General features: G+C 39.2%; 1 protein-coding gene across 2 annotated transcripts in view; it reads right to left on the bottom strand.

Moving 5' to 3' along the window:
• Positions 1–20,471, bottom strand: part of PTPRK (protein tyrosine phosphatase receptor type K) — a 376,839-nt gene extending 356,368 nt beyond the window's left edge. For both annotated transcript variants that reach the window (XM_070932720.1, XM_070932721.1), the window contains exon 1: positions 20,369–20,471. In XM_070932720.1, the coding sequence (XP_070788821.1) occupies positions 20,369–20,471 (103 nt within the window). The remainder of the gene's footprint in view (positions 1–20,368) is intronic.
• Between the last annotated feature and the right edge of the window lie 5,912 nt (positions 20,472–26,383).

Below are 26,383 nucleotides of genomic sequence, written 5' to 3'. Positions count from 1 at the left end.
TTCTAAATTGAAGATTTTATTCAGTAATCCCACCAACCCCTTATAAAACCAGACTACAAAATCACAATTTAATATGATTAAAGACAGCATTTATTCTTCAGAAAGACTCTCTATTACATTGTTCTAGTTATCTCCTCTATACACAAACATTAATTCAATGCAGTCAGGTTATTAGTAGCATATATTTTGATCATGTTGACATTATTTAGCAACTATGTTTCTTACAGATGTTTAGCCATTTTTCAACTCTTTACTCATTGGACTTTTGTATTATTTACAACTCTCCATGGAGTATCAAATGACCTAACATGTACCTTAGCCCTCCACCACGGGAGGAATCTCAAATTTCTTCTCTTATTCAGGGGAAAGAAGTCCAAAGCTCAATGTCACAGGATTAACTGCTGTTCTAGTTTTGCCCTAATACAAAGAAGAATTCATAAAACAAGGACAATATATCAAAATCAACTGAAAAGTATTAATGTTTCACCTGCCTGTGAAAGCTGTATGCCTTCCAGCAATCTAAACTGCTGACCTGGGACATGAATGGATGCACGTACACACGCACACATGCACACACACAAACCCCTTTGTAAACTCTTGATTTAATTTTTGATCTTGGATGTGGCTTTTTTTTAAAATAAATTCAGTTGTAGAATTATACAATTTAAATCTATTCTTCCTCACATTATTCAGAGGACTTGCTGAATTTACCATCCAGTTCCTGTTTCTGATATCTATATATTTTTGCAAACTCATGTCATTTCCTTTAAATATCTTCATCTGCGTCTAACAAAACAACAAAACATACCCAATTCCAGTTTGTCCATTCTTCTTCCTATGCTTTGTCTTTATATCCCGCCATTTATCAATATTGCAAAAATGACTTTTATACAATGCAAAAGTGTTGCCCATTCTGGCGATGGCAATTCAGAATTTCAAAATATAGGAACTTCATCCTGCTTCCTTAGAATGTGAACAGGTACTAAGAGTCGTGGTGGTGCAGTGATTAGAATGCAGTAGTGCAGCTTACTTCTACTGACTCCCGGCTGTCTGGAGTTCAGCAGTTTGATTCTTACTGGCTCAAGATTGACTCAGCCTTCCATCCTTCTGAGGTCGGTAAAATGAGGACTAAAATCGTTGTGGGCAATTTGCTGACTCTGTAAACCTCTTATAGAGGACTGTGAAGCACTGTGAAGTGGTATATAAGTCTACTGTAAGTGCTATTGCTAAGCATACATTGCACTAATATCCTGTGCACCTAACTTTGGTTTTTAGCCCTTCATTTTATGAGCCCCGGTGGCACAGTGGTTAGAATGCAGTATTGCAGGCTAATTCTGCTGACTGCCGATCGCCAGCAGTTCAGCAGTTCAAATCTCACTGGTTCAAGGTTGACTCAGCCTTCCATTCTTCTGAGATCAGTAAAATTAGGACCCAGATTGTTGGGGGAAATAGGTTGACTCCTGTAAATTGCTTAAAGAGGGCTGTAAAGCACTGTGAAGCAATATATAAATCTAAGTGCTATTGCTATTTATTTCCTTATCTCCTGCCTTTATTATTTTTACAAATAACCTAAGGTTATTTGTAAAATATTGAACATGTCCAACATACATTATTGGATATTGCATGTCATTAAGAAATGATAACGTTCCCAGATACAGAACAGATCAGACCTCTTTGGAGGGGGGGGGAGCCCCACTATAATAATACATCTAAATATACAGTGACTACCAACATTAGCACTGAAATATAAACTAAGAACACAATAAATTCCTATTGCATGTGTTCTTTTATTCTGGATTATCTCTATCTTCAAGATCAGTCTTTACAAAAAAAAAAGTTAGTGCTGGGGGAAAAACTTCTGAAAAGAAAAGAATAAGATTTTACTTTCTTGGCTGTAAATTCCAAAAGATGATCAACATTCTAAAAAAGAAAAATGAGCACATACCATGCCTTGTGACTTACCATGTGGTCATTTCCATGCAAGTGTGATGCTCATTTGGCCTTTCCTCATTATCTGACACAAATATATACTACTTAGCTAGATTATAGCATTCTAAATAACACAAGAGACAAATGTTTTCCTTAGCTGATTCATGATCAAAGTTAATCAAAACTTGAAACAGGAATATTGTGAATTTCAATTTAAAGAAAATCATTCAACCATTCTCTTTGATTCAACATACAAGTTGTCCTCATTTAAGAACTACCATTGAGTGAAACCATTTGCAGTTATGATGGTGATGAAAAAATAATTTTGTGACCAATGCCTGCATTCATGACTTTAGCAATCTGTGTCATAGGTTCACTATTATAGTTAGTAGCATTGTTCTGTGCCTAACATCCCCACCCCCCACTGTATTACAGAGTGAAGGGCTTGCCTAAATAAGCTACCTTTTCTTGGGCTGCTTTTCTCTGCAGTGCAATACTTCCCTAAAAAACTTTCCTAATGCAACTTAACAAGCTCAGCTCTGTGGCTTTAATTTGTTGATTTAGAACCTCCAGCCACTTGTTGTCTGAAAGTGATAAGATCCTAATCTTATCATTTTAAGGGTTTCATATTAAGGGTTTTGTAGTTTGTTAGACAAATAGCAGGTCCTAGCACCATGATGGTGACAGGTAGCATGCAGAGCTGTCTCTGCGGACATGCGAGCCGTTGCCCTAGCTCGCCTCCCGCCAGCCAGCTGATTTTCGGGTCTCTGCCACACATGCACGGGGGGTGGGGCGCATGCGGGAGATGTGCGTGCATGCGGGGGGTTGCGGGGTCACACGCACATGCGTGGGAGTGGGGGGAATGTGGGGGGTGCAGCATGCCCCCCCCCGCAGCCCATTTTTGGTCCCAGGAGATGGCAGGGAGGCCTGCTAGGCCCAAAATGGGGCATGGGGAGTTATGTGCACATGCGCAGGGAGACGGGGAGCATGGGAGGCTCATGCACGCATGTGGGGGGGGCGGGGGGAGCACCGGAGGGCATTGCACATGCACTACATTATGGGTGCCAGCATGTGACAACAAAAAAATTAGCCATCACTGTCCTAGCACGTTCTTTTCTATGTATATTCCCCATTACGTGACTGTTAACTCTCTTGAAATCCCTTTCTCTCCAATGAATGTAAATGCAAACATTAGTTAGCAAACATCATGCTAATTATCCTAATGCTTGTGAGAGCATTCCAAAGGTTTGCCCTTTTACCAGGCTTCTTCTTGAGTCAAGTTCTGGAAAACTTCCCTGTTGTTTGGGTTCATCTGAACATTTGGGGTTGTATCCTTCTGATGATATTAAGCAAAAGTTAACATATTTGTCATCATGTGATTTTTTTCACTTAGTGACTGCTTCACTTAATGCCACTTCCAGTATCAATTGAGGTTGCTAAATGAGGACTATCTGCAATTCAAATGCTTTCAGATTAAGCCTTGCCACTATGAATTCTAATTATACTTTCCTCATCCTGGAACTCTCCAGATTATAACTGGAATTATAACTCCCACATACTTCCAATACACGATAGGTAGTAATTCTGGGAACTATAAAATTAACATACCTAGACAGTACCAGATTGGGAAATTGGGCTAATTTACTGTCTTCTTGCCAATGTGTCTTTCCTACCAGATCACTTACATTCTCTTATTCCATGATGCTTTTGAGCTATCACAAAAATTAGATTAAGATGTGGAATGTCCATCAATACTAGCTTCTAATCTCAGCAAGTCTCAGGATGAATCTGACTAACAGCCTCTAGCTCAGAGTTGATCCTGCCGTACTGAGACCCAATGCTAATTTTGTTGCAGTTAAATTTAGTGGTGTACAAAGCATTTTGAGGTCAAAACATTCAAGCCTCATAATAACCTGTTCCAACTTTGTAATAGTTGGTTTGCCCTGGCCTGAAAATAGAAGTGTGCTGATTGTGGTCTGCTCTAAGAATGGTCAATTCCAAGATTAGACTGCTTCTGGAATACTCAGAACCAGATGTTCTATAAACATATCACCAATGTTTTAACCACAAAGTTTCCTACAACTTTTGTTAAGTTATTGATTTAGCCATTCAGTTACCAATAAACTAAGAATAACTTCTTAATGTTTGATTAATTAGATCAAGTTTGGTTTATTGTGCTAATGTAACTTGAAGACTTGTTTTCTTAATATCCATAGGCAGGTCAATTCTTTTCTTGTTGAGATTATTTTAAAGCTACCCATACCTTGAATTTAAATCAGAGCAGGCAAGAAGATCCTGACTGTGCTGTCTCTCTTGGCTTATGATCACATCGAGAAACTTCCATACTACAATCATTTAAGAGCTAGTGGTATTCATCATAGGGCCTGTATAAGCCTAATTCATTTGAACTCATGTATGAATTAGCCTTAAAGTATTTGACATAAAAACTGTCACTACTGATAGCTATAACTTTGGCCACATGGAATCAGCAACAGAAAGAGTTTTGTATTATCAGCCAGAGATCACTAGTCAGAATTTTAGCTAAGCTTTCATTATGAAACTGATTTTGGTTTTTGATCAGGGCCAGGGGGTGATCATCTCCTTCTGGCTCAGTCTCAAGATCCAAATTATTTGAACAGAATAATTCAAAAACTCAAAGGAAACTTCTTAGCTTCCATACAACACTACTATCTTGGCTACAAAGCTTCACCAACCATGATCTTCTGATGGATCAAGAACTGTATCAATGACCCTACAAGACTGGAAGGAGAAGTCTTCACAAGAAGGTATGCTGACTCTAAAAGGAGGGCAGCCATCTTGATCCACACAATACTAATGTTCTCTGGAAGACATATGTAAAGAAGCTACATGATCCTCCAAGTTCTCCTTTACAAAACAATATAAGATTAATTCCAAATCCTTCATTGACGCCTCCTTCAGAAAGATGTTTTGGAAAATAGTCCCTAGATGTTAACTAATAGCGGCTGTTCTGCAATAGCAAGCTATAAATCTAGACTTTTTTTTAAGCAGCGTATGTTCACAGCTCGTTTGCTCACACTCTCCTTACGTGTGAGCAATAAACAATCCCTGAAGCTATATTTGAGCATAGTTTTATATCGCATCTGAATTGTTCCCAATGAACTAGAATTCACACTAGCTTGAAATCTTGATTTAAGGCTTGCTTCCAGTTGTGAATTATTTAGGAACAATTTCCATCCAATCGAAGATTCATATACAACAAGTTTTGCTAAATTGAGGCTTGTTTATTTTTTATATGTATTTATTAATTCAGGCAGTATTCAGAATCCCATGGATGTGATATATGTATGAAAAATCCATGAAATGAAATGGATTGCATTCCATCTTCTCATCTGAATTTTCAACCAACAAAAGTAAGTGCCTGATAAGATCTCAAAATATTTTAGAAATCTTTTTATGGTTAAAAAAAGAATATGATCCGGGTATCATTGCATCAAACTTTATTTTACTTAATTTATCACAGAGAGGCTATTGATTGAGACCAACCCATGAATTAGAGGCCAATTATGAAATCTGCACCAGCCCTCTGACAAGGTCTCAGAAGCAAAGCAGGATACATTCTTCTGGAAGAAATGACTAAACATTTACCAACTCCTTCCTTGCGTTAGTGTATCCACCAGGGACTCTCTAGTGCATAAGCTAATTAAACACAAGCAGTTCTGTAATGCTTTCTTGAATTTTTGATTGCTTCCAGGCTCTGCTGCCTCGAGGGCTGAAGCCAACATCCTTCACACTTAAGACTACTTCACAAACTTCATAAGGCCCATTAATTTATTTTACATACGGTACACACATTAGCTTCAATTTATTTTCAGGAGCTCTTTTAGTCTCAGATAAACAACTAAGGTATTGCCGAGTGCACTCCATGAAACAATCTTTTTAGAACATGTAGCTAACACATTTGGTGGCTGCTGCCCTAATCCAGCCATCAAGGAGATGTTCATAGTCAGCATCCAGATACTTGCAAAGAACAATTATCTGTTTACGGTAAAGGTAAAGGTTCCCCTCGCACATATGTGCTAGTTGTTCCCGACTCTAGAGGGCGGTGCTCATCTCTGTTTCAAAGCTGAAGAGCCAGCGCTGTCCGAAGACGTCTCCGTGGTCATGTGGCCGGCATGACTAAATGCCAAAGGCGCATGGAACACTGTTACCTTCCCACTAAAGGTGGTCCTTATTTTTACGTGCTTTTGAACTGCTAAGACGGCAGAAGGGGGGACAAGTAATGGGAGCTCACCCCATTACGCAGCAATAGGGATTTGAACCGCTGTGAACTTCCAACCTTTCGATCGACAAGCTCAGCGTCTTAGCCATTGAGCCATTGCATCTCTTTAAATTAAAAAAATATCTGTTTACTACATAGTATAACCAAGGTCTTTAAAATTATACATGGGGTTTCTCCAATTCTTACCTAGAGTAATATGGCTTGTAAACTTCAGACAAAGTGTTTTAAGTGAACTGTCAATTTAAGAGACAGGACTAACCTCTCCTTCCCAACCCAAATGTGTCCAAAAATAGTATCTGTGTTCCTTCACTGTAATGACGATCTTGGCCAAACCGAGATCACTGAAGCTCAGCCCCTTCATCCATAGTTGTCAGAATTAGGTGATAAACTAATTCACCTGGTTCAGGGTTTAACTCAGATACCTTGAGAAGAGAAAGAAAACTGACTCTGTGGCTGAAACACTAGAAGTAAAATGACAAGTGATAATTCCTTTGGAAAAAAGTACCAGCCTGCTTTTACAGTGACTGGAAAAGGTACCACATGTCTCACTGAAGGATCAATGTGCCACCGTATAACTGTTCTACGACCAAACCCCGTTTACAAATCTCTGAAAATATGTCATGGAGGGATGATCACATTCTTTATCCAATGTTATTTTCTTCAGATAATTCCCTCAACACTGTCAAACTAGTTACTAAGTCTGCATTACTATTAATCTTCTCATCATTCCTATCACCTATCTCCCCCCATTTATGACTGTAACCTTGTTGCTGGTATCCTTAAGATTTATATTGACTGTTTCCCTATGACTATCATTAAGTGTTATACCTTATGATTCTTGACGAATGTATCTTTTCTTTTATGTACTCTGAAAGTGTATGCACGAAGACAAATTCCTTGTGTGTCCAAATCACACTTGGCCAATAAAGAATTGAACTCTACTCTACTCTACTCTACTCTACTCTACTCTACTCTACTCTACTCTACTCTATTCTGAGGAAATGGAGAAAATATTCACACAATTATGTAGCAAGTAAAACATTTCACCCGAAGACACACTCAAAAAAGGGGCCATCTATATAAAATGTTGTTAAAGATGAACAAAAGGTTGAACAAATTTATGACCGAATCAATGCTCTGTTCCGAAAAGATGTATGTTTATTTGTGTATTTAAAAAAAAAATTTAATTTGCAAAAAAAAGTGGGGGAGGGGCATCCAATTTTACTTATACTATTAGAGCTTTGCATATAATATCAAATACATACGGTATAATAGTAGATATTTCTACTAGTCATTTTTAAAAAATTGCAATGATTATATACAAATGTAATATATGAAGGGGTCTTAATTCTGTTTTTTTCCCCCAACATTATCACAACTAATGTTATGTATAAAGTATTTAACTACTCTTGTGTGCAGGTTAATGTTTTTTTAAGGATTATATTCTGTTTCTTTCTCTAAGGAACTCAAGACAATATATGTAATGGTTCTTCTCATCCCATTTATTTTTTTCCTGTTTTGTCTCCCACATTCCTATTAAGAAAAGAAAAACTGCACCCGCATTACTTATGAGCTTCATGACCAAGCTGAGTTTGAATCTTCCGAGTCCAAGCCTTGCTATTAATAACAGCCCCGTACTAGATATTTTGCCTATCACTGGTTTACTCTAACATTTTTTTTCTCAAAAATGTGCAAGAATAATTCAAGGTGCATGTTCCTTAACAAGGCTAGCTATATCTCAATTAAGAAAAATGTTACAATGCTGAACAAATACACTTCAGTGGCTGTTTCCATAGCAAAATTTATGGCTGAGTCACAACTTTGTCTTAGCTCTAACATTTCATTTATTCTAAAACATACTGCACAAATGCTTATTTCACAATAACGAACACAATTTAAGTGCAACTGAAGCTAGGCACGTGGTTTGATATGACCAAAAGATGAGCATAAATATATAAGGTCAGTCCTTCATTTATCAAACCAGATATATACCAACCTTTTATTAGAGAGGTATTGTGATACAATGCGTCCATGAAAGGGGTGTGTGGTGTGATAGACCAAATAATGCAGCAGGTTCTTGGGCACAAAGGGAAAGAAAGAGCATATTCCAGGAAGGGAGGGGGAAAGACAAGAGACAATCCTGAGCTGGATTGTGAGAAGAGAAAGAGATTTAGGATAAACACTCCCTAGAATCTCTCAGCATATATACATTCTTTTGGGGTGTAGATTTAGTAGTGTAGATTTAGTCTGGCAAGATTCTGTCTATAAGGTATAAACAAATAAAGATCTGAACTTTGGCCGGATTATTTTGCTATGCTTGACAGGTATTTGGTAAATGGAAAAGCTAGTTTCTTGGTGATCTGTGCCTGGATCAAAGCTTGTATATATGTTGTAGGGCAAAAGTATTCCAGAGGATGGAGGGGGGGGGGGAGGCAAGAAAAAAACCCTAAAGAAAGCAATAGCAGAAGATAGTAGAGAAACAAAAGAGCTGGGAAGTTTGAGGGTGGGCAGACCAATTGTATGCTATCACCAACCTTGTCCTTAGCTTCAAACATTGATTATAAAACTCCTGCCTCTTCCAATGTGCCAGGGCCTGTCAATGGTATATGAGAAATACTTTGAGAGACAGGATGAAGAAATATTACCTAGGGAAACGTCAGATAAGAGAGAACATGTCTGCAGCTGCATAATGGATGGAGAAAGACAGTCAGAATGGATCTTTCCTAGATCCTCAGACAGTAAAGAAGATGACAGGAGATTTGTACCTTCAGACCACCCCCACCCCCAAAGTTTTATTAATGTAGCCTTACAATGAAGTAGAATTAGCTCATCTAGTTGTGTTTCCTGTCTGGGATAGTGAACAGGGCCTTTTTCACCTACTTCCCATTAGTTTCCACCACTTCCTATGTCTTTTAAGTGACACATTAGAAGAAGTTAAGAAAGTGAGCTACCAGAAAGACCAATTGACAGGCTGCCAAGCATGTCCTGCAGAGGAAGAGGGAGAAAAAGGTAAAGTGCACCAACCAGCTTTATAAGACTCTTTTAGGTTTTTGTCTTGGCCAACACCAACATCAACCAAGAAATCAGGCTTCAGCTATGCCAAGCAACAGTGTGCTTGGAACAGTTCAGCAAAACTCCCAAATTGCAATATGTTTGTTTTGCTTCGGAAACAAATTGCATTTTCTGTTTCATACACAATCCTGCTCTTGATTTTATTCAATTTAGGTTCTAATTGCATTCATAAGATTTATATGGTTTCCCATCCAGTGGGCACACAATTCTGGGAGGCTTACAATAATAAAAACAGCAACAGCAAAACAAAACAAAAAAAAGGCATAAAGACTTTAGGCTATCATTGTAACCACCATTGCCTCAATGAAAAAGCACAGTGTAATAAAACAATAATCACTAATATTTAATGACAAGCACACCCATTCAGGTAAAATATACTATTGTTGTAACAATTGTTTTAATACATGCTTACCCAATGCAAGTTAAGTAATTCAAAATTGGGAAGATATTAACTGTTTGTGCATTCAGAGTTCTCTTTAGAAGTAGTTATATCATTAAGTAAGAATCAGGGAGAGAGAAACATTTTGGACTGGTAAATACAACAGAAAGGTTAAGAAGGTATCAAAGATGTTCTAATGATTATCATGGATAGAGTCTAACCTATCCTTGCATAAAAGGGTAACACAAAACATTCATTTATTAGAAAAATAAAATGAAATGAAGCTCTCTGTACAATTCCAACCCCCCTCCCTTTTTTTTTTTTCCTAAGCAGGTTGGCAACTTTTCAAAGCATTAGACTGTAGCCACCACTTTTTTTATTTGCTAAAAGCATCATTAGAGCACAGAAATATTACAAGAAATAAAAAAAAAATAAGCTGGAGGCCGACTCCTCTTTCCTTGTAGTGTGCCATTTCAAGGGCTGTATGATGATGCTTCAGATCCAGTTTTAAAAAGGTACATCACAGGTCAGCACCTGTCAGTGACTCATTAAGACAACTGCAGCTTATTCTAAAAGAGCACAGCAACTGCTTAGAAAAGCTTTCCACTTCAGCCACAATCTGCTAGAAAAGGTGCAGCTGATTTAATGGGTTGCCAACAAATGCCACATGCATATCCTAATGCAAATTCCTGGAATCAAATCACTTCTAGTCTTATCACTTTCCTATTTAGTAAGGATAAAAAAAACTCCTTAGCTCTCACATCCTTGGTAGTTACATGTTTTCTTGGCAATAAGATGGGGGTGGGGAACCCAAATTGTTTAGTTAACTTCCCTGTCATTCTAGTCTACAGCCCCAAGATTCTCTCATAATCTCCAATCAAGGTATAACTTTGATTGGGTGTAACTGGCCTCATAACTTGGTCTGCTGTCATGTGGATCCAGACTATTTGAGGTACTAATTTAAGATTTTAAATGACTGTATTTAGTAACTAGTTTAATTCACCCATCTTTTACCAAAGTATTGGGGAGGTTCCCAATCAAGCATTAAAACATAAAAAAAAATCCTGCAAAATTAATATTTATGCTAATACTTAAGATGATTTAGGTAAAATGTATTAATACATTTGTAACCCAAGGAATCTCAACTTTTTTTGTGCCATGGATCTTTTTAAGAGTCTGGTTAAATTTTCAAACCTCTACTCAGAAAAAGAGTGTATTTAAATGCACAAAATAAAATAGTAAGAAAAGAACTGCATATTTGTTGCTATATTCATTTTTAAAACCTTGAAATCTTAATTCCAGATTGAGTCTCTGCTGTAGCCCTTCCACTTACACATATGGCAGAGGGGAGACTCAGCATGATGTAGGGGCTAAGGGGCGGGACCAAAAGGGCACAAACCTGGATACAGTCATGGCTGCTTTAATTACTCCTAATAAGAGATGTTCTACTTGCACTTCCATCATTCCAAAGCACCTTCTTTTAAGTGGTTTGCATAGTTTTACAAGAGAATGCACAGATGAGTAACTCTGCTCTATCATGTCACCAGACAACTCTGGTGACAACTCAATGGCTCAAATGAGCCATTGAGTCATTCTTCTTTCCTCACATAGTATAGCCTTGCAATGTTTCGGCTTCCCTCTTGACTGGCCAGGAGAGCCTAATTGAAACTTACTCCTCCTCTGATCCATGAAACTACCTACCAGTTTGCTGGGGGCAGAGGTGGGCTTCAAAAATTTTAGCAAGGGGTTCTCTGCCCGGTTGCTGGGTGGGCTTGGCCATAGTGGGCGTGGCCTTGCTGGGTGGGCATGGTTATGGTGGGTGTGGCCTACTTGGCCTCCTGCACCATGGGGGGGCGTTTTTGACCCCCCCCCCCCGCCTCTGGAGGTTTTCTTCAAGCATCCGGGAGGGCGAAAACGGCCTCCCCAGTCTCTGGAGGCCCTTTAGAACTTCTGGTAGGCCCGTTTTTCACCTTCCCTGAGCCTCCACATGGGCCCTGCACTTATCTGCATCTAAAATGGGCCACGTGGACACTCCTGGGAGGGGAGGGGCTGGGTGGGCAGGGCCAGCCAGGAGTGGGATTTGGGAGTTCTCCGAACTGCACAGAATCTTAGCTAGAGGTTCTCCCGAACCCCTGAGAACCCCCAGCAGCCCACCCATGGCTGGTGGGGGGGAGAACAAAAGGAGTGATAAACTGCAAGGCAAACTGAACCCCCGCTTCCCATTCCAGTATGTCACCAAGGGCCCTCTGTCTTCAGGGATAAATACCATGCCAAACCACCACTCCCTCCACCAGCCAGCTCTGCTTGCCAACAGTCATCCAGTCATCTTCCTTCATCAGCAACCTTCATTAAACAATTTCATATTTCAGCATTAGTTCATCACCCATCAGGGCCCAGAGGGAGGTGATGAAAAAGAATAGGGATGTGTCCCTTCCATCTTCTCTTGCACCATGCAACCTAAAGAGTTCTGGGTAGTATAGTCCAAAGGCGTGGCAGTGCTAAAATGGCCACAATGTTATCAAATTTCAATCCCATGGGAGTCATATATCTCAGATTTTGGATACATTGTGTAAGTTAGCCCATTTGACATTTGTTGATTTAAAAAAATGTTCTATGATAATAATTTCTACCAATGATTGAAGGTTGGAATTGAAGGTTAGAAAGCATCAAAGACACGAAACTTTAAGCAATATATAGAAATCATAATATGAAATATAGCAATGCATAACTATTCCATTATACTTCAAAGAAATCTTTATAGTGAAACAAAGAAGTAATATAAAAATAGCATTGGAAGAAATAGGTTCCAAAAAAGTACGGAGTGAATCAAAGATGAATACCGTGCCCGTATCTAGTGGAAAAAGGTGAAGCTAAAATAAAAATTGGAGGTCAAAATACAAACAGACTGAGATATGTAGATAGTATCACTTCGTTAGCTAAGAAGAATGAGACTTGGAAGAAATAATTATGAAAGTAACAAGGGAAAAGGAATCTGGGTTACTGAGAAATATTAAGGAAACAAAGATAATGTCAAACAACAAGCTCAGTGAACTTACAGTTGATAGCAAAGAAGTGGAGGTAGCAGATAATTTTCTTTTCTTCAGGTCAAGAATAAAGAGATAGGCTACGTGCTAGAGACATAAAGAAGTGATTAATTCTAGGGAGGAAGGCAGTGACAAATTTAGACAAAATCATGAATGATATTTCTATGACAACAAAGATAAGAATAGTTAATGCAATGATTTTTTCCAGTAATAAATTATAATTTGGAAAGGTGGAAACTGAGAAAGAGGAGGAGAAATAAGATAAGATGCTTCTGAATTATGGATTTACAGACAGTTATTAAGAGTCTCATGAACTGTAAGAACACCTAATTTATGAACCCTTTTTTTTTTAAAATGCTTTTTCTGAAGCACTGAAGAGCAAGCAGAAAGTCATACTTCAGACATGTGATGCAAGCCAATTATGGACTTTATTGGCAAAGTTCAGGGAAAGTGTAGTGTGGAAGCCAATGTAGATAGATAGGAACAATGTAGAGACAGTTTGATGTAGTGGTTAAGGCACCAGGCTAAAAATTGGGAGACTGTGTCCCATTTTAGGTACAAAGTCAGCTGGGTAGCTTTGGGCCAGTCATTCTGTCTCAATCCTAGTATGATTCAAAGGCAAAAAATAAAGAAGGAAAAGAGCAAAGAGATTACTGGAATATGCAGGAAAAAAAGGTATGTTATTACAGTATAAGGTGTCGAATATTTTCACATACAATCAAAAAGTATTGCATTCAACTTAAAGGCACCTAGTTAACTTCTTTGAATGTTATGTCTACGGCATCTGCTCAGTTTAACTTGGTTTTCATTCACATTATTTTAGCAATTGCAATTCCACTGTTCAAATAAAGAAATAGAAAAAATAATGCAAATGCACAATGCCCAAAATAAAACAAAAATTTCAATAAAATCAAATATGAAAAGTAATCACATTTACTATTCCTGAGCACAAAGATCTTAAGCTTTATGACTCAACAAGAGTGGAGAAGAAGAAAGGGAAAAACAATGTATGGATATATGGGATCAGAAAGATTAGTGGAATGTTCCTGGAAGAGTTATAATTTGTTACTTGCAAGATGGTGGACATTTGTCTAAAGGGTCATCAGATGTCAAAGTAGGGCTCAGTGGCACCAAACTAACTTGATTCTCCAAGTAACATAGCTTTAGCTAACTCTTAAGGCCAGAAGGCCAAGCTCTTTTTTTCAGTAAGTGGAAAAAATATAAAAGAGCATTCTATTTATTTGGCTGCTGTTAAATGCTTGAAAAGTTAACTCTTTCAGGGAGACTGTGTTTGATTTTCAACTACAGGCAGTCACTGTTTAATGGCCACTCATTCAGGGACCACTCAAAGAGCTACAAAGGCATAGAATGATGGGGACTTACAACTGGTCCTTGAAGTTACAGCCAGTACAGCATCTCCACAATCACGATTATGATTCAGACACTTGGCAATGAGCCCACAAATGCAATTACAATGTTGTGGTTACTGTGGTCACAGACTCACAAACTTGTGACCTTCACTGTTGGCTTCCGACAAGCCAAGCCAATGTGCAACCCGGCAGTTAGTTGCAAATGGCAATCACATACTGCACAATACTGCAAAATTCACTGATGAGAACTAAGACTGCCAGCATGGTCATGTGATGTGTTCTTTAATATGGAATTCCTGGTCCCAACTATCATTGGTAAGCAAGGACTACCTGCAGAGGTAGTTCTTATTTGGCAACAGCCTTGAATAGTGACTATTTGCAACTACAACAGTAATGAATAGTAGTAAAACAATAACCTTCTGATAAATGTGCACATTTATGTCCAAATTTCTGTGCTGTAACTACATGCCAGCAAGACTAATGCTAGAATATTGTACAAGAGAACTTTGTCTAAAAGAGATGGCAGCAATCATAAATCTTTGGTGTCTTTTTCTCCTTCCTTCTCTCTCTGTCACATTATTTGCTTAGCAAGCATTTCATTGGAATCAATTGCTAAATAAGGACTACTTTTATCATGTTATGTGAACCCAACTGTCACAATGGAAACAATGGTTTATGGCTTAGCATAACATGAGCTGAATCAATTGAAGCTTATTCAATCATGATTAAGCAAACCATGATTTAATATGTCTGAATCAAATTATATAGAGACCACATGTACACAATACTCTGTAATTTATCAGTAATCAATCCAGGTGATCCATTCTGATTGGTCTAGATAAACCTTATGGATCACATGACTTGCTCATTTCCTCCTCTACTCCTCAAAAGTCTTGCTAAAGGATCAGGATGGAATGTCTTATTTCCTTAAGCTTCCTTCTATTATATTACTTAGGGGACAAGCTTCTGTGATCATAGAGAATACAAGTGGGCTTGTAATCAACCGAGTTGGCTACTCCAGTAACAGTGAGCCTATGTGCAGTTATCAACATATTGCCAATTCTATGAAATTGACCGGGTATCAGATACAAGGCTAAAAAAAGAGGAGTTAAAAAGGTCATGACCCAGTGATAAGATCAAATTTATCACTTCTGTTACCATCAAATGCTAGTGTTTCATTTAAAGGAACACCACTGAGAAGACCAATGTCTAATCAGCTGGCAGAAACTTTTTAAGCACATTAACCATATTTCAATTGTCTTAAGTTTTATTTGCTTAGAAAATCCTGTATTAGAACTTGCCAAACTAGATTGTATCGTTTCTAAATAAACTCACCTTCCCCAGTAAAATTAGAATTATATTTTTAAATGTAAATGTTTTACATTTATTTAATGTTTACTATTATGTCTGGTTTCAGATTAATTAGTAAAAAAAAAACTACATTACTGTTAAGAGATTGGTCCTGGAGTAAGTTCTTTCACAAATGGTAAGAAATTTAAAGATTTTTAAGGGAATTATTTTACATATTTTCTGCCATCTTGATCAATTTCATTAAGACATAATATTAAATTGTGCTAATCCAATACATGGATTTTCTTGATATTGACAACACTGTGATCTGGATATTCAAAGACTTTGTATAATTATTCCCTTCACTGTCCACTTCAAAATATTCTAAGAATTCACCTGGGGAAGATTATTTCTCAATGAAAATGTTTGACAAAAATATAATAAAAATGAGAAACTTGTCCTCAAAGAACAGCAATGATATTTTATTTCCACCAATTAAAATAAAAACAAGTCATCCCTCCTCTAACTTCCATGGTACTTTAGATCATGCATATATAAATCATATAGGACAGATCTAACATACAATCATGAGTGTAAAATCCATTCCCAAATCATGAAATCACTCATCAAGTTCACCTATATTCTTCTCAAGAGAAAATATTATATACCAACAAATGAAACAGGTTATTTTGTGTATCCAAAATAACTCCAAAACAAAAACATCATATTTCCAAAACAAAAGGTCTAAGTAAGATCAATGGTCATTGAATGTTATATTATAGTTAGCAAAAGGATAATGTAGGATAATGAACAGCTGGAATTTTGAAGAACATTCTTGAGGTGGAATTTCTACCTATTAATTGATATCACCTATCTAGATGGAAGACTGTGTGAATAACGCACAGAAATAAATCATATTCAGGTATTTTCCCATTTTGCAGGTTTTCTTCTTTCCTGTTACTAGAAGTGGCCCTGTTCTCTGCCAATCCCTGTAATTGGTACCATTTCATCTTGCCTTATCTCTAATTTCTTGTCTGTACTCATACTAAACAGAGCAACACGATGGCTCAGCAGTTAAGACATTGGGCTTGTCAGCTGGAAAGCAGACGGTCCATGTTGGAGATCCAAGCACTGTGCAACGGGGTGAGCTCCCGTCCTTGCCCCAGCTCCTGCCAACCTAGCAGTTCAAAAGTGTGCAAATGCAAGTAGAAAAATAGGTACCACTTGGTGGGGAAGTAACAGCGCTCCATGACATCATGCTGGCCACAAGACTGCAGAAATGTGTTTGGATAGAGCTGGCTCAATGGCCTTGAAACAGAGATAAGCACTGCCCTCTAAGTTAGCTATGACTAGTGGAGTAAAAGTCTCAGGGACTCCTTTACCTTTTTATTCACATTAAATATCTCTCAAGAGAAACTGATGACAGGAGAAAGTCACTTGGAAAAGGGCCAGTTTCATAGAATCTTGGGAACTATATTTAGGGCTAGAACCCATACAGTCTCCTACACAATCTAATTTTTAAAAAGCAGCACTACATTTTTATGCTACTTCTGAATAATATTGCTTCTATGCCAACACATGATTTAGGAATTAAACTAAAGACTATAATACAATTTCAATTAATGTGCTCACATCAGTCATCTACTAAAGTCATTGCTGACATTATTAAAAATGTTAATTAAATGATGATCAAGACAGTCAACATTTACACAGAATCTGATAATTTTAAACACAGAGCTCTAGACAAGAATGAGAATGAACTCCTTATAATCAGATGAAGGGAATTGTAAAAGCTTCATGACAAATGTATGATATTTATATTTGCATAATCAAACACAACACTAGTATATTTATACATTGTTTGTCCAATTGTCCATTCAAAACAATATTGAGGGTAATTCTTGATGAAATAACAAAGTTGAAATAAAAAGGGAATCCTGTTTTATTGTCTTTTGTTCCATATTTATTAGAGAAATAAGTGTTTCCCTGAATTGATTTACAGCACTTCTGGGATTTGTTTCAGACATCAGTACATTTTTTAACAATATATAGAACAAAGTTGAAGAGAATACATTACACAAAATTATAGAGGGTCACTTCAGGCCAAACAATGCTGTATATCCTAAACTCAAGAAAAACCTAGTGTTGCACTGGTACAGTTTGTGGCATCTCTCAAAATTGTATCTTTTTCCTCAAACTTAGAAGTCTGTATTAATAAATGGCCAGCTGACAGCATTTCAATTTGATTGTCAGATATCTGAAGTCAAGGTTAGATAGTGTTTAATACTGAGAGTCCAGCAATATCAGAAAAATCTGTCCAATTTATTGTAGTGATCTATTCTTTTAAAAAATAGGACAATTCAAGAGACTGCTGGCAGTTAATTTAATTCCTGTCCTATTGCAGGTGGTCTGTGAATCACCCCCTAAGAATCCTTTCATTTGTGTGTGTGTCTGTTTTCTTCCTGTCACCACACCTAATAAAATTCCAGGATACTGATGTAACCTTGGTCCCTTATTCTACAAAGAATGATAGACTTGTAGAATATGCAGTTATCATAACTTTCCTTGGGGAAAGAGTATGTGAGAAACAAGAACTGAAATACAAAGAGCAGCAACAGAATGTGGAAATGAAAGCTATACACACCACAGATTTAACTGTTTTGGTATTGAAATGGATATATCTAAAAAAAATTAAATTGTCTAATTAAATAATATTAAAAACAGTAGGTGATTTAGCATAGCTAGTAAGATAGAGAAAGCATGTAACTTAAGGCAAATGCAGAATACATTCCCCCTTTGTCTTTGACTGCATACAACACAACAAAGCTACTGGCACTAAAAAAAGAAAAGTTTTGCATTGGATTTTTTTTAGGAATGGAAATGGCTCAAATTTTCCCAGAATATTGACAAAATATGCATAAAACCTTTTGTTTATATTTGTTAAAAACACACTCCATAAATATTTTTCAACCATAGCGATCTACAGCCAACCCTTTCAAAACTTTGTATCTGAGATTTCAGTCTTTGCAAACATTTGGAAGGGAGGGAGAAAATTTATTTCAAAATTCCATTTATAAACATTGCTTGTGTTTATTAGATGAGTTTCTTTACAATGTAACACTCAGAAATAAGCTCCCTTGAAATCAATGGACTTGAGTGGCATAAGAATCCTGCCATCTCCAACTTTCTGTCTCTTTACATAAAAAACTGCAGGCAGCCCAACTAGATTCAGTCAGCCTGTTTCTCTGATCTTACATAGAAAACACAAGGAAGAGTGTCAGAGGTCAAACAGTCTCAGTAGGTTCTAAAATGAGTCTGTATTGGGAAGGAAGCTTGCAAAAGGGTCTTTTTTACGAGTTCGCAGGCTGTTCCAAAACCGAACTGGCTGTTTTTCCTTCCAGACAAAAGGATATGGTTACAGCCAGTACCGTTTCTGGGATGAATATAGGCACCATCCCTTGAACTGGGCAAGCAGGTTTGTTGGGACTTTCAGCATTTCGCTCTGTAGCTGTCAACTTGCATTCCTCTCCCCTCACCCCAAAGCCTTCAGATGACTTTCTCCTTGGCGCTTAATCACCGTTTTTTTCCAGAAACAAAGGCGAGGCTGAAAAGCGCTCGCTAACCAGAACACATGCCAAGTTGTTCTGAACGTCTGCGCAGGGGAGCGTGCGCGTCCAAAGCCATTCCACCCGCGGGAAATCGTTGCCGCCGAGATCAGCCCCCGCGGGCCAAAAGTTAGCCCGGCAGTAAAGTCAACAGAAGAAAAGGAGGAATCGGCCCGTCGCTGTTGGGTGCAGCTTGTTTGCTTTAGAAAAAGCCTGATAACCGCGTCAAAGAATTAACTCTTTCGCGGCTCTTCTCCCTTCCCCCTTAAAGGGGAAAGGGGCTGCTAAAATGACCCGGGGAGGGGAAGGTAAGGCTGTGACCTGAAGTACTACCTTCCCTTCAAAACTCCAGTTATACGAAGCGAAACTACCCTGAATGTAGCAGCAGAGTTGCTGTTCCTCCTCCGGCTCCTTTCCAGTTTAGATACAAAGAAGTTAGCGAAAGCTTCCGGGAAAACTTAAGGATTCCTTTTGTTCCTTTGTGTTTGTTTGTTTGTTTGTTTGTGTGTTTGTGTTTGTGTTTGTGTGTGTGTGTGTGTGTGTGTGTGTGTGTGGTTCATGCAGAAATCAGCTCCCCCCCATCCCAAATGCACTCCCATCTCTACTAACAAAGCAGAGGAGACATTCCAAAATGTAACCAGCCAAGGCTATGTAAACAGGATCTGGGCAACTGACCAGGCGAGAGGTCGACGATTGGCGTGAGAAGCCGAAAATGTGCAGCCTCTGGGGAAGCCTGGTGGATTCCTGCACCGAGCAGCGGGTTGGATTCGATGATCTAATGAGCCTCCTTAAAACTCTATGGCTCTTCTCTCTCCCCTTACACCCCCCCCCCCGTCCCCCCAGTTCCAAGATGCAAAAACTCCAGTGATTTTTACACAAAGAGAAGAGCCCCATCCCGCAGCCGCCAGTGCCATTTGAGAGGAAAGGGCGAACGAAAGTCGACCGCGCTTTCTTTCCAACGGTCCCTGGCTTTCTCGCTCTCGAACGCGTCAAGGTGCCGAAGAGGTGTGGGATTCTGGGAGGAAAGCACCGCGGCGTTCCGCTTTCTCCAACCTCCGAAGCAACTCCAGAGGGAGAGCCCCGAACGGCTAGCCTTTTTCGGGGAAAGAGGTGGTGGTGGTAGGGGGACCTCTCCACTGCAAGTACGAGGCTGCCCGACACCCTCCTTCCCGAATCTGAGGAATGTGGCGGAATCATCCGGGAAAGAACCCCCTTTCTCTAATGGGACCCCCTTTCCCCGGCACAACCTCCACCGCCTCTTCGAACTCTTGGAGCTCTCTTCGAACCCCAAAGGTTTCCCCGGACACCCAGCGGGAGAAGCCAAGAGAGGCAAAGGAAGAGGAGGAGGAGGCCCCCCTTCTCCTCCTCCCACCCCGTCCATAGAAACGGGACGCCTATGGCACGGAGCAAGTCCTTACCTGCCGAGAACTGGCCACGAGCTGCTCCCAGGAAGGCAGCCGAGGGCGCGACGAAGGAGACGATCGCCGCCAGTAAGCCGAGGGCTCCAGCCTCCGGGGCCATAGCGACTTTGGATAACTTTATACCAGGAGTCTCTCTTGCTCAGGCGGTCTCTGCCCAGAGCCGCGAAGAAACCTCTCGCCTTTCCCGGAGCCTCCTGTTGCCTGGTCGGGAAAGGAAGGAAGGAACGAAGGAAGGAAAGAAAGAGAGAAGAGAAAGGCAACAGTTCTCTTCTTTGCTGGCGGTGCTCTTCTTTTTTTTTCCCCCTGCTCCCCGCCCCCTGCGGGCGGCAAAAGCTGAAGCCCGGCGCTCGTGGCTTCTGCGATCGCGGCTGCACTCTTCTTACTCCATCGGAGTTACTTTGCTCAGCCGCGAAAGGAGGAGCTGTGAAGCGCTCGCCCGGCGCGCGTCCGTCCCTCCGTTTCTTAGCGCCTCGGCCGCGGGAATGAGGGACTCATTTCGGCAGGGAGCCCATCATAGCCCGTTAGAGCGGGACCCGCCAGCGCCTCCTGCCGCCCGCTCTCGGGAAGACGCCCCAACTCGCTCTCTCTCAGGCAACCTTGGCTGTAATGGGAGCGTTAAGAATTCAAGCTCCGGTTTCCTGCCCGCTGTGGCTGCATTTTAATGCTTATGTAGTGGGAAAGACAAGATAAGATAGAAGAGGGAGCTTTTTATAAAAAAAGAAAAAAAAGGGGGAGGATGTGAGGAGGGCGTTACGTTTCCTAATTTTCTCCGCGACATTAGAAAGGGACACTTTTCACCCAGGCACACTTTTTCCTTGAGGCGGCCAGACACGTACATTAACAAAAGCCAGGTGCCGTTTCCGCGGGGTTTGCTTTTCATTCCAGCCAGCGCTTCACCAGTTGAACAAACATGTGTGGTCTCCCAAGTCTGAGATGGCGGGTCGCCCAAGGGCCAAGTCCCCCGCTTTCTCACCTGGGAAAAAGGGGTTTCAAACTCGTGAGCTCGCTAGCCCCTCGAGGCGAGGTGGAACAACACCTGTCCTAAAGCAACGCTTTAGGCTTTGCTAGAAGGCTTGCGGGGTGGCTGGCCATCGTCCACCCAGTTCCCCGCTGCCTCAGCATCGGCTGGGAAACGCCGCAGGTGCAGCTCGGCCCATGACTTCATCACAGCGATGCTGCACCTGTTGAACCGCTTCCTGCTCTGACCACCTGTTAAGGAGCAACTGCGGCTGCCCTTGGAGCCAAATAGTACCAGGCGCTGAGCTCCGGGCAGGGAAGTCTAATCGATCTCCGAGCGTACTCGAAAAAGGATTCTCCGCTTCGCCGACGACGGCGGCACCGCGTTAAAATTCATATTAAAGGAAACAACAATTGGACCGTGTTTTAGAATACAGTGCAATCGGACAAGGCTTTAAAAACCGTGCAGAGGGGGAAGTGGGCGGAGGGTGTGTGTGTGTGTGTTTGTGTGGAAGCCAAAGGAAAACACCACTGAGTGGTTTTGTGTGTGTGTGTGCGGAAGTTCCAGCTTGAAATAGGGCACCTGAGAAAGTAAAGCCTATTGTGTGCCTAACACTGAAGCTATCACCGCGCTGAAAGAGTACTTAACTGACAAGTAGAGTTATAAAATAGGCGCTCGGTTGGAAGGAAATGTTGAATTAAGATTTTTTTTTTTTAAATCCCCCTCACCCCAGGCATATTCGTCTACTGGCAACCTTGACAGAATCGTTCTCTTGCTTTAACTAGGTTTGCTAGTGTAAAATAAATAAAACTAATAGCCTGCTTGTGATATGCTAAAAGTGTTATAGCTGTGATAAATACGGTAACTGAGGTGTAACCTAAGTATAAATGGAATAAATAAGTATAAATAGTATAAATTAAGTATGTGTAAGTATAAATAATATAAATATAAATAGTATATTTATAAGTATAAATAAGGTCTCAGTATAAATAGGCCTTGCCAGACAATTTTGAATTTATGTATATATTTAAAAACAAACAAAGAAAATAGTGCTGGTGCATGCGGCAGATCAACTAAATCTGGCAGAATCTGTTTTGGAGTTAAATCAGTTCAGATTCTGGAGGTTACAACATTATGAAAATTTCAGTGTTCTTAATTTTAGAGCAAATATGTTTAGATTTCACCTTAAAGCTATGATCCTGTATGCATCTACTATGGTGTAAGAATTAAATCTGAATATATCTGGTTACACTGCATTGCTTTCCATTTCTGGCTGGACAACCCTAATTACATAGCTCCTACAAGATTGCTAGATTTTTCCTCTGCCCTTTGCTCAACAAGAGATTGGTGCTTTCTCAGAAGACTGAAAATGAATCTCACAAAATGAGGAGTGTTTTCAATGGTGAGATTGATGGTTTGTCTTTATTCCATAACCTTTTAAAAATGGAAACTTGAATCCCACAGAGAAATTGCTCTCAGACCAACTGGGTTCACAAACACGGCCATCTGCAGGGAGGGGGGGCAAGTATCAACATGTATGCCATGACACCATCATGCAAATTGCTGTATAATTTTTGCCATCATCATGCAACTGAATTTTTGGACTGATACAAATTATACAATTTGCACTGATTGCATGCTTACATTGAAGTACATGTGATGCCAATGTGCTTTGCTCCAGATGCATATGTTCCCAAATTGTACAAAGCCATAATATGTTTTTGTTTAATTTTGGCTTACTGTATTGTATGAATTCACCCTCTGTGACTTGTAATCCACATTTCATAAATTTAGTGCAAATTTATGTAACAAACTGTGATTAAATCCAATCATGGTTTAGCCCAGGGTATAAACCTAGATCCAATCTTTAGGTTTAAGACTTAGTGGTGTAGGAGTAAGTCAATTTTTGCACTTTTTTTCTGTTTCCTCCTTTATATAGCACCTGGCCAGCTAAAGGAGTTTAGTAAACTAGGAAGTTTATCCACTTATTTTAAAATATATGTATTGATCCTAATAAAAGTACCCCCAAGTGATAGATTTTTTTTTTAAAAAAATCATTCACTGGAAGTCCCATTTCATTACTTTTGAAACCACCTATTCACTAAGTCTGCATTACTATTAATCTTCTCATCTTTCCTAGCACTCATTTCCTCCCACTTATGACAGTATGACTGTAATTTATTGCTCTTTCGTTACAATTTATATTGATTGTTTCCTACTATAATTTGATTGCTTATTTGTACCCTATGACTATCATTTAAGTGTTGTACCTTATGATTCTTAATGAATGTATATTTTCTTTTTATGTACACTGAGAGCATATGCACCAAAGACAAATTCCTTGTGTGTCCAATCACACTTGGCCAATAAAGAATTCTAATCTAATCTAATCTAGTAGACATTCAATTGTTTTCTACTAGAGTAATTTGACTACCAGTATACCATATCAGCTGATTTGTGAAAAATCATATTCAATAGGTTCCTATTCAGTTTAATTAGCCTATAAATACTTCTCAAATTGCTGCATTAATTAAAATGAGAAAGATTGGTGTTTCACTTAAATATAAAAGCAAATGTTCATCTTCCCAGCAAAACCGCTGGAATTTCTTTCCTCTGAGTTTTGCTATTTGTGCCAGGTTTGGGTGGGGTTTTTTTCTTTTCTGTTTTTAAACTTATATTTTCCTTTATTCATGAAATTTAGATGAAATATTTTGATTCTTCCTTCCTAGCTCTGCAAAGGAGAGGAATGTATTGTGTGCTTTTAAGTATTTCAGTTTAATTGTTGGTTAACAGGGAAAAAAATTGTAGGGTTATCTTACATATGAATGAGAAGATTTACTCTTAAATCTACTCTTTGAATTTCCATGTAACCACTCTCTAAAGCCCAGAGGGACTGCAAATTGTAGTTCAACTGAATGCCTATTGTAAGACTGTTAATGTGGAGGGATTGCAGTTCATATAAGATCCTATAACCTTAGAAATGAGTCTTTTAGTAGTGATAGTTGCCTGAGGCATATCTGCCTAGAATTTTGGACTTGTAAATAGATCTAGCAAAATTGTGAGTAATGCCTCTTTTTGTTAAGGAAAAATAACAAAACAACCTTATACTTGATTTTACAGATTAACCACTGTATTGTCTATTAACTTTTAAAAACTAGCTAAGAAAAGGACTAAATACTATTCTTAAATGTACTGTACATTCAGGTGAATGGAACATACCCATCTCCTCCTTCTCACTCCATATTTCTTTTATAGAAAATGATGTGCTATATTGCTTTTCAAAGAAAAATAAATGTTAAAATTGAAAAAAAGGCAATGTAACAGACCCTATACAGAGTCTTCAGATAACAGTTGGCTATTATAAATATGATGGTACAGCAGTGAAGGTTGGAGAAGCTATGAAAGTGTTCACTGTTTTATTTCCATCTGGGCTCTGCCTATCTATTTGTGAATAAATACACATATTGCCCAATGCAGCTAAGTATCTACTGTCCTTATGCCAAAATAAACCAAAACTGGAAAAGCACTGTGCCTCTGAAATCTGACACTGCTCAAAAACTGTTCATGGACCAGCATTTTTATTCCATATATGTTGATCAATCATTGGTCGTGGTTAAAAATGTTAGAAAAAGTATAAATTTTATTTTTTGGCTTCTCCAGATGGGTCTAGGAAAGACCCCTTTCTGAAATTTTGGAGAGCTACAACTAGTCAGTGTTGGGAATGCTTACCCTAAATAAACTAATTGTCTAGTTTGGCAAAAGGCAAATTTAATTTGCGACTCAGTCCCAGATATCTGGCTAGGATTCCTCAAATCGCTTTTCTCACACCATTGAATCAGTGCAATATAGCCCACTAATTCTGAGAGAGGAACTGTTTTTGCATCCTACAGAATAATTTAAGAATCAGTGGGATACTCTTTTTCATTTATCACTGTATTACCTTTACATGAAAGAGTGATGGCCTAGTGGTGAAGACTCTCGACTTCCACTCAGAAGCTTAAGAGTTCAACCCTAGGTAATGGCAGATGTTTCTCTCTTAGGGCACAAAGAAAAAATATCTGCTATGAACCCCATGTGGTGTCTGGAAGGGCATCCAGCCAGTAAACACTCAGCTCCATCTAATTACCCCAATTCTACCCCAAATTAAGGGATTACAGAGGGTCGTAAAAAGGGAGTTTACTTTTACATGATTTTTTTTTAAAAAAAAACAACAATCCACTGTCGATGATAGGTATCCATATTGTTAAAATCTCCATATGTCAGTCCTATTTGGGTGTTACTTTACTTCTGCTTTACTACTTTCTGCTTTACTTTACTACTTTTAGGGACACGGTGGCTCAGTGGCTAAGATGCTGAGCTTGTCATTTGAAAGGTCGACAGTTCAGCGGTTTGAAACCTAGTGCCACATAACAGGGTGAGCTCCTGTTACTTGTCCCAGCTTCTGCCAACCTAGCAGTTCGAAAGCACATAAAAAATGCAAGTAGAAAATTAGGGACCACCTTTGGTGGGAAGGTAACAGCGTTCCGTGTGCCTTTGGCATTTAGTCATGCTGGCCACATGACCACGGAGACTTCTTCGGACAGGGCTGGCTCTTCGGCTTTGAAACAGAGATGAGCACTGCCCCCTAGAGTCGGGAATGACTAGCACATATGTGCAAGGGGAACCTTTACCTTTACCTTACTTCTGCACTGCAAGAAAATGTTCTGTACAACAGAGTATCTACTTTATAAAGGATAATTTATTGCTGAATTTCATTGGCCTCCTAAACTAGCAGATACGGATGTAATCATTTCATTGTAGTAATTTGTTAACAACTCACATTACCACATTTAAGCACTTTTTCAGACTGTTGGTTGTATTCAGAAAACGGCCACATGTCCTGGAAGACCCAGCCAATTTTTTGTAGTTAGCGTAGATAAAAAATCATGTTTCATTGCACTGAAACCATAATGTTGATTTGCTAGGAAAATGAAGTTTCCTTTGTGCCTTCAAGATTGCATAAACAAACACAAACTGAATGTTGGCAAAGAGAAGACAAAAATACAAGCTATTTA

This window comes from Pituophis catenifer, unplaced genomic scaffold, assembly GCF_029215685.1.
Source record: "Pituophis catenifer annectens isolate HBS135680 unplaced genomic scaffold, rPitCat1.0.hap2 SCAF_1, whole genome shotgun sequence".
NCBI classification, from domain to species: Eukaryota; Metazoa; Chordata; class Lepidosauria; order Squamata; family Colubridae; genus Pituophis; species Pituophis catenifer.
Note: the sequence above shows the minus strand (reverse complement) of the source record. Positions and strands in the feature narration are given on the sequence as shown.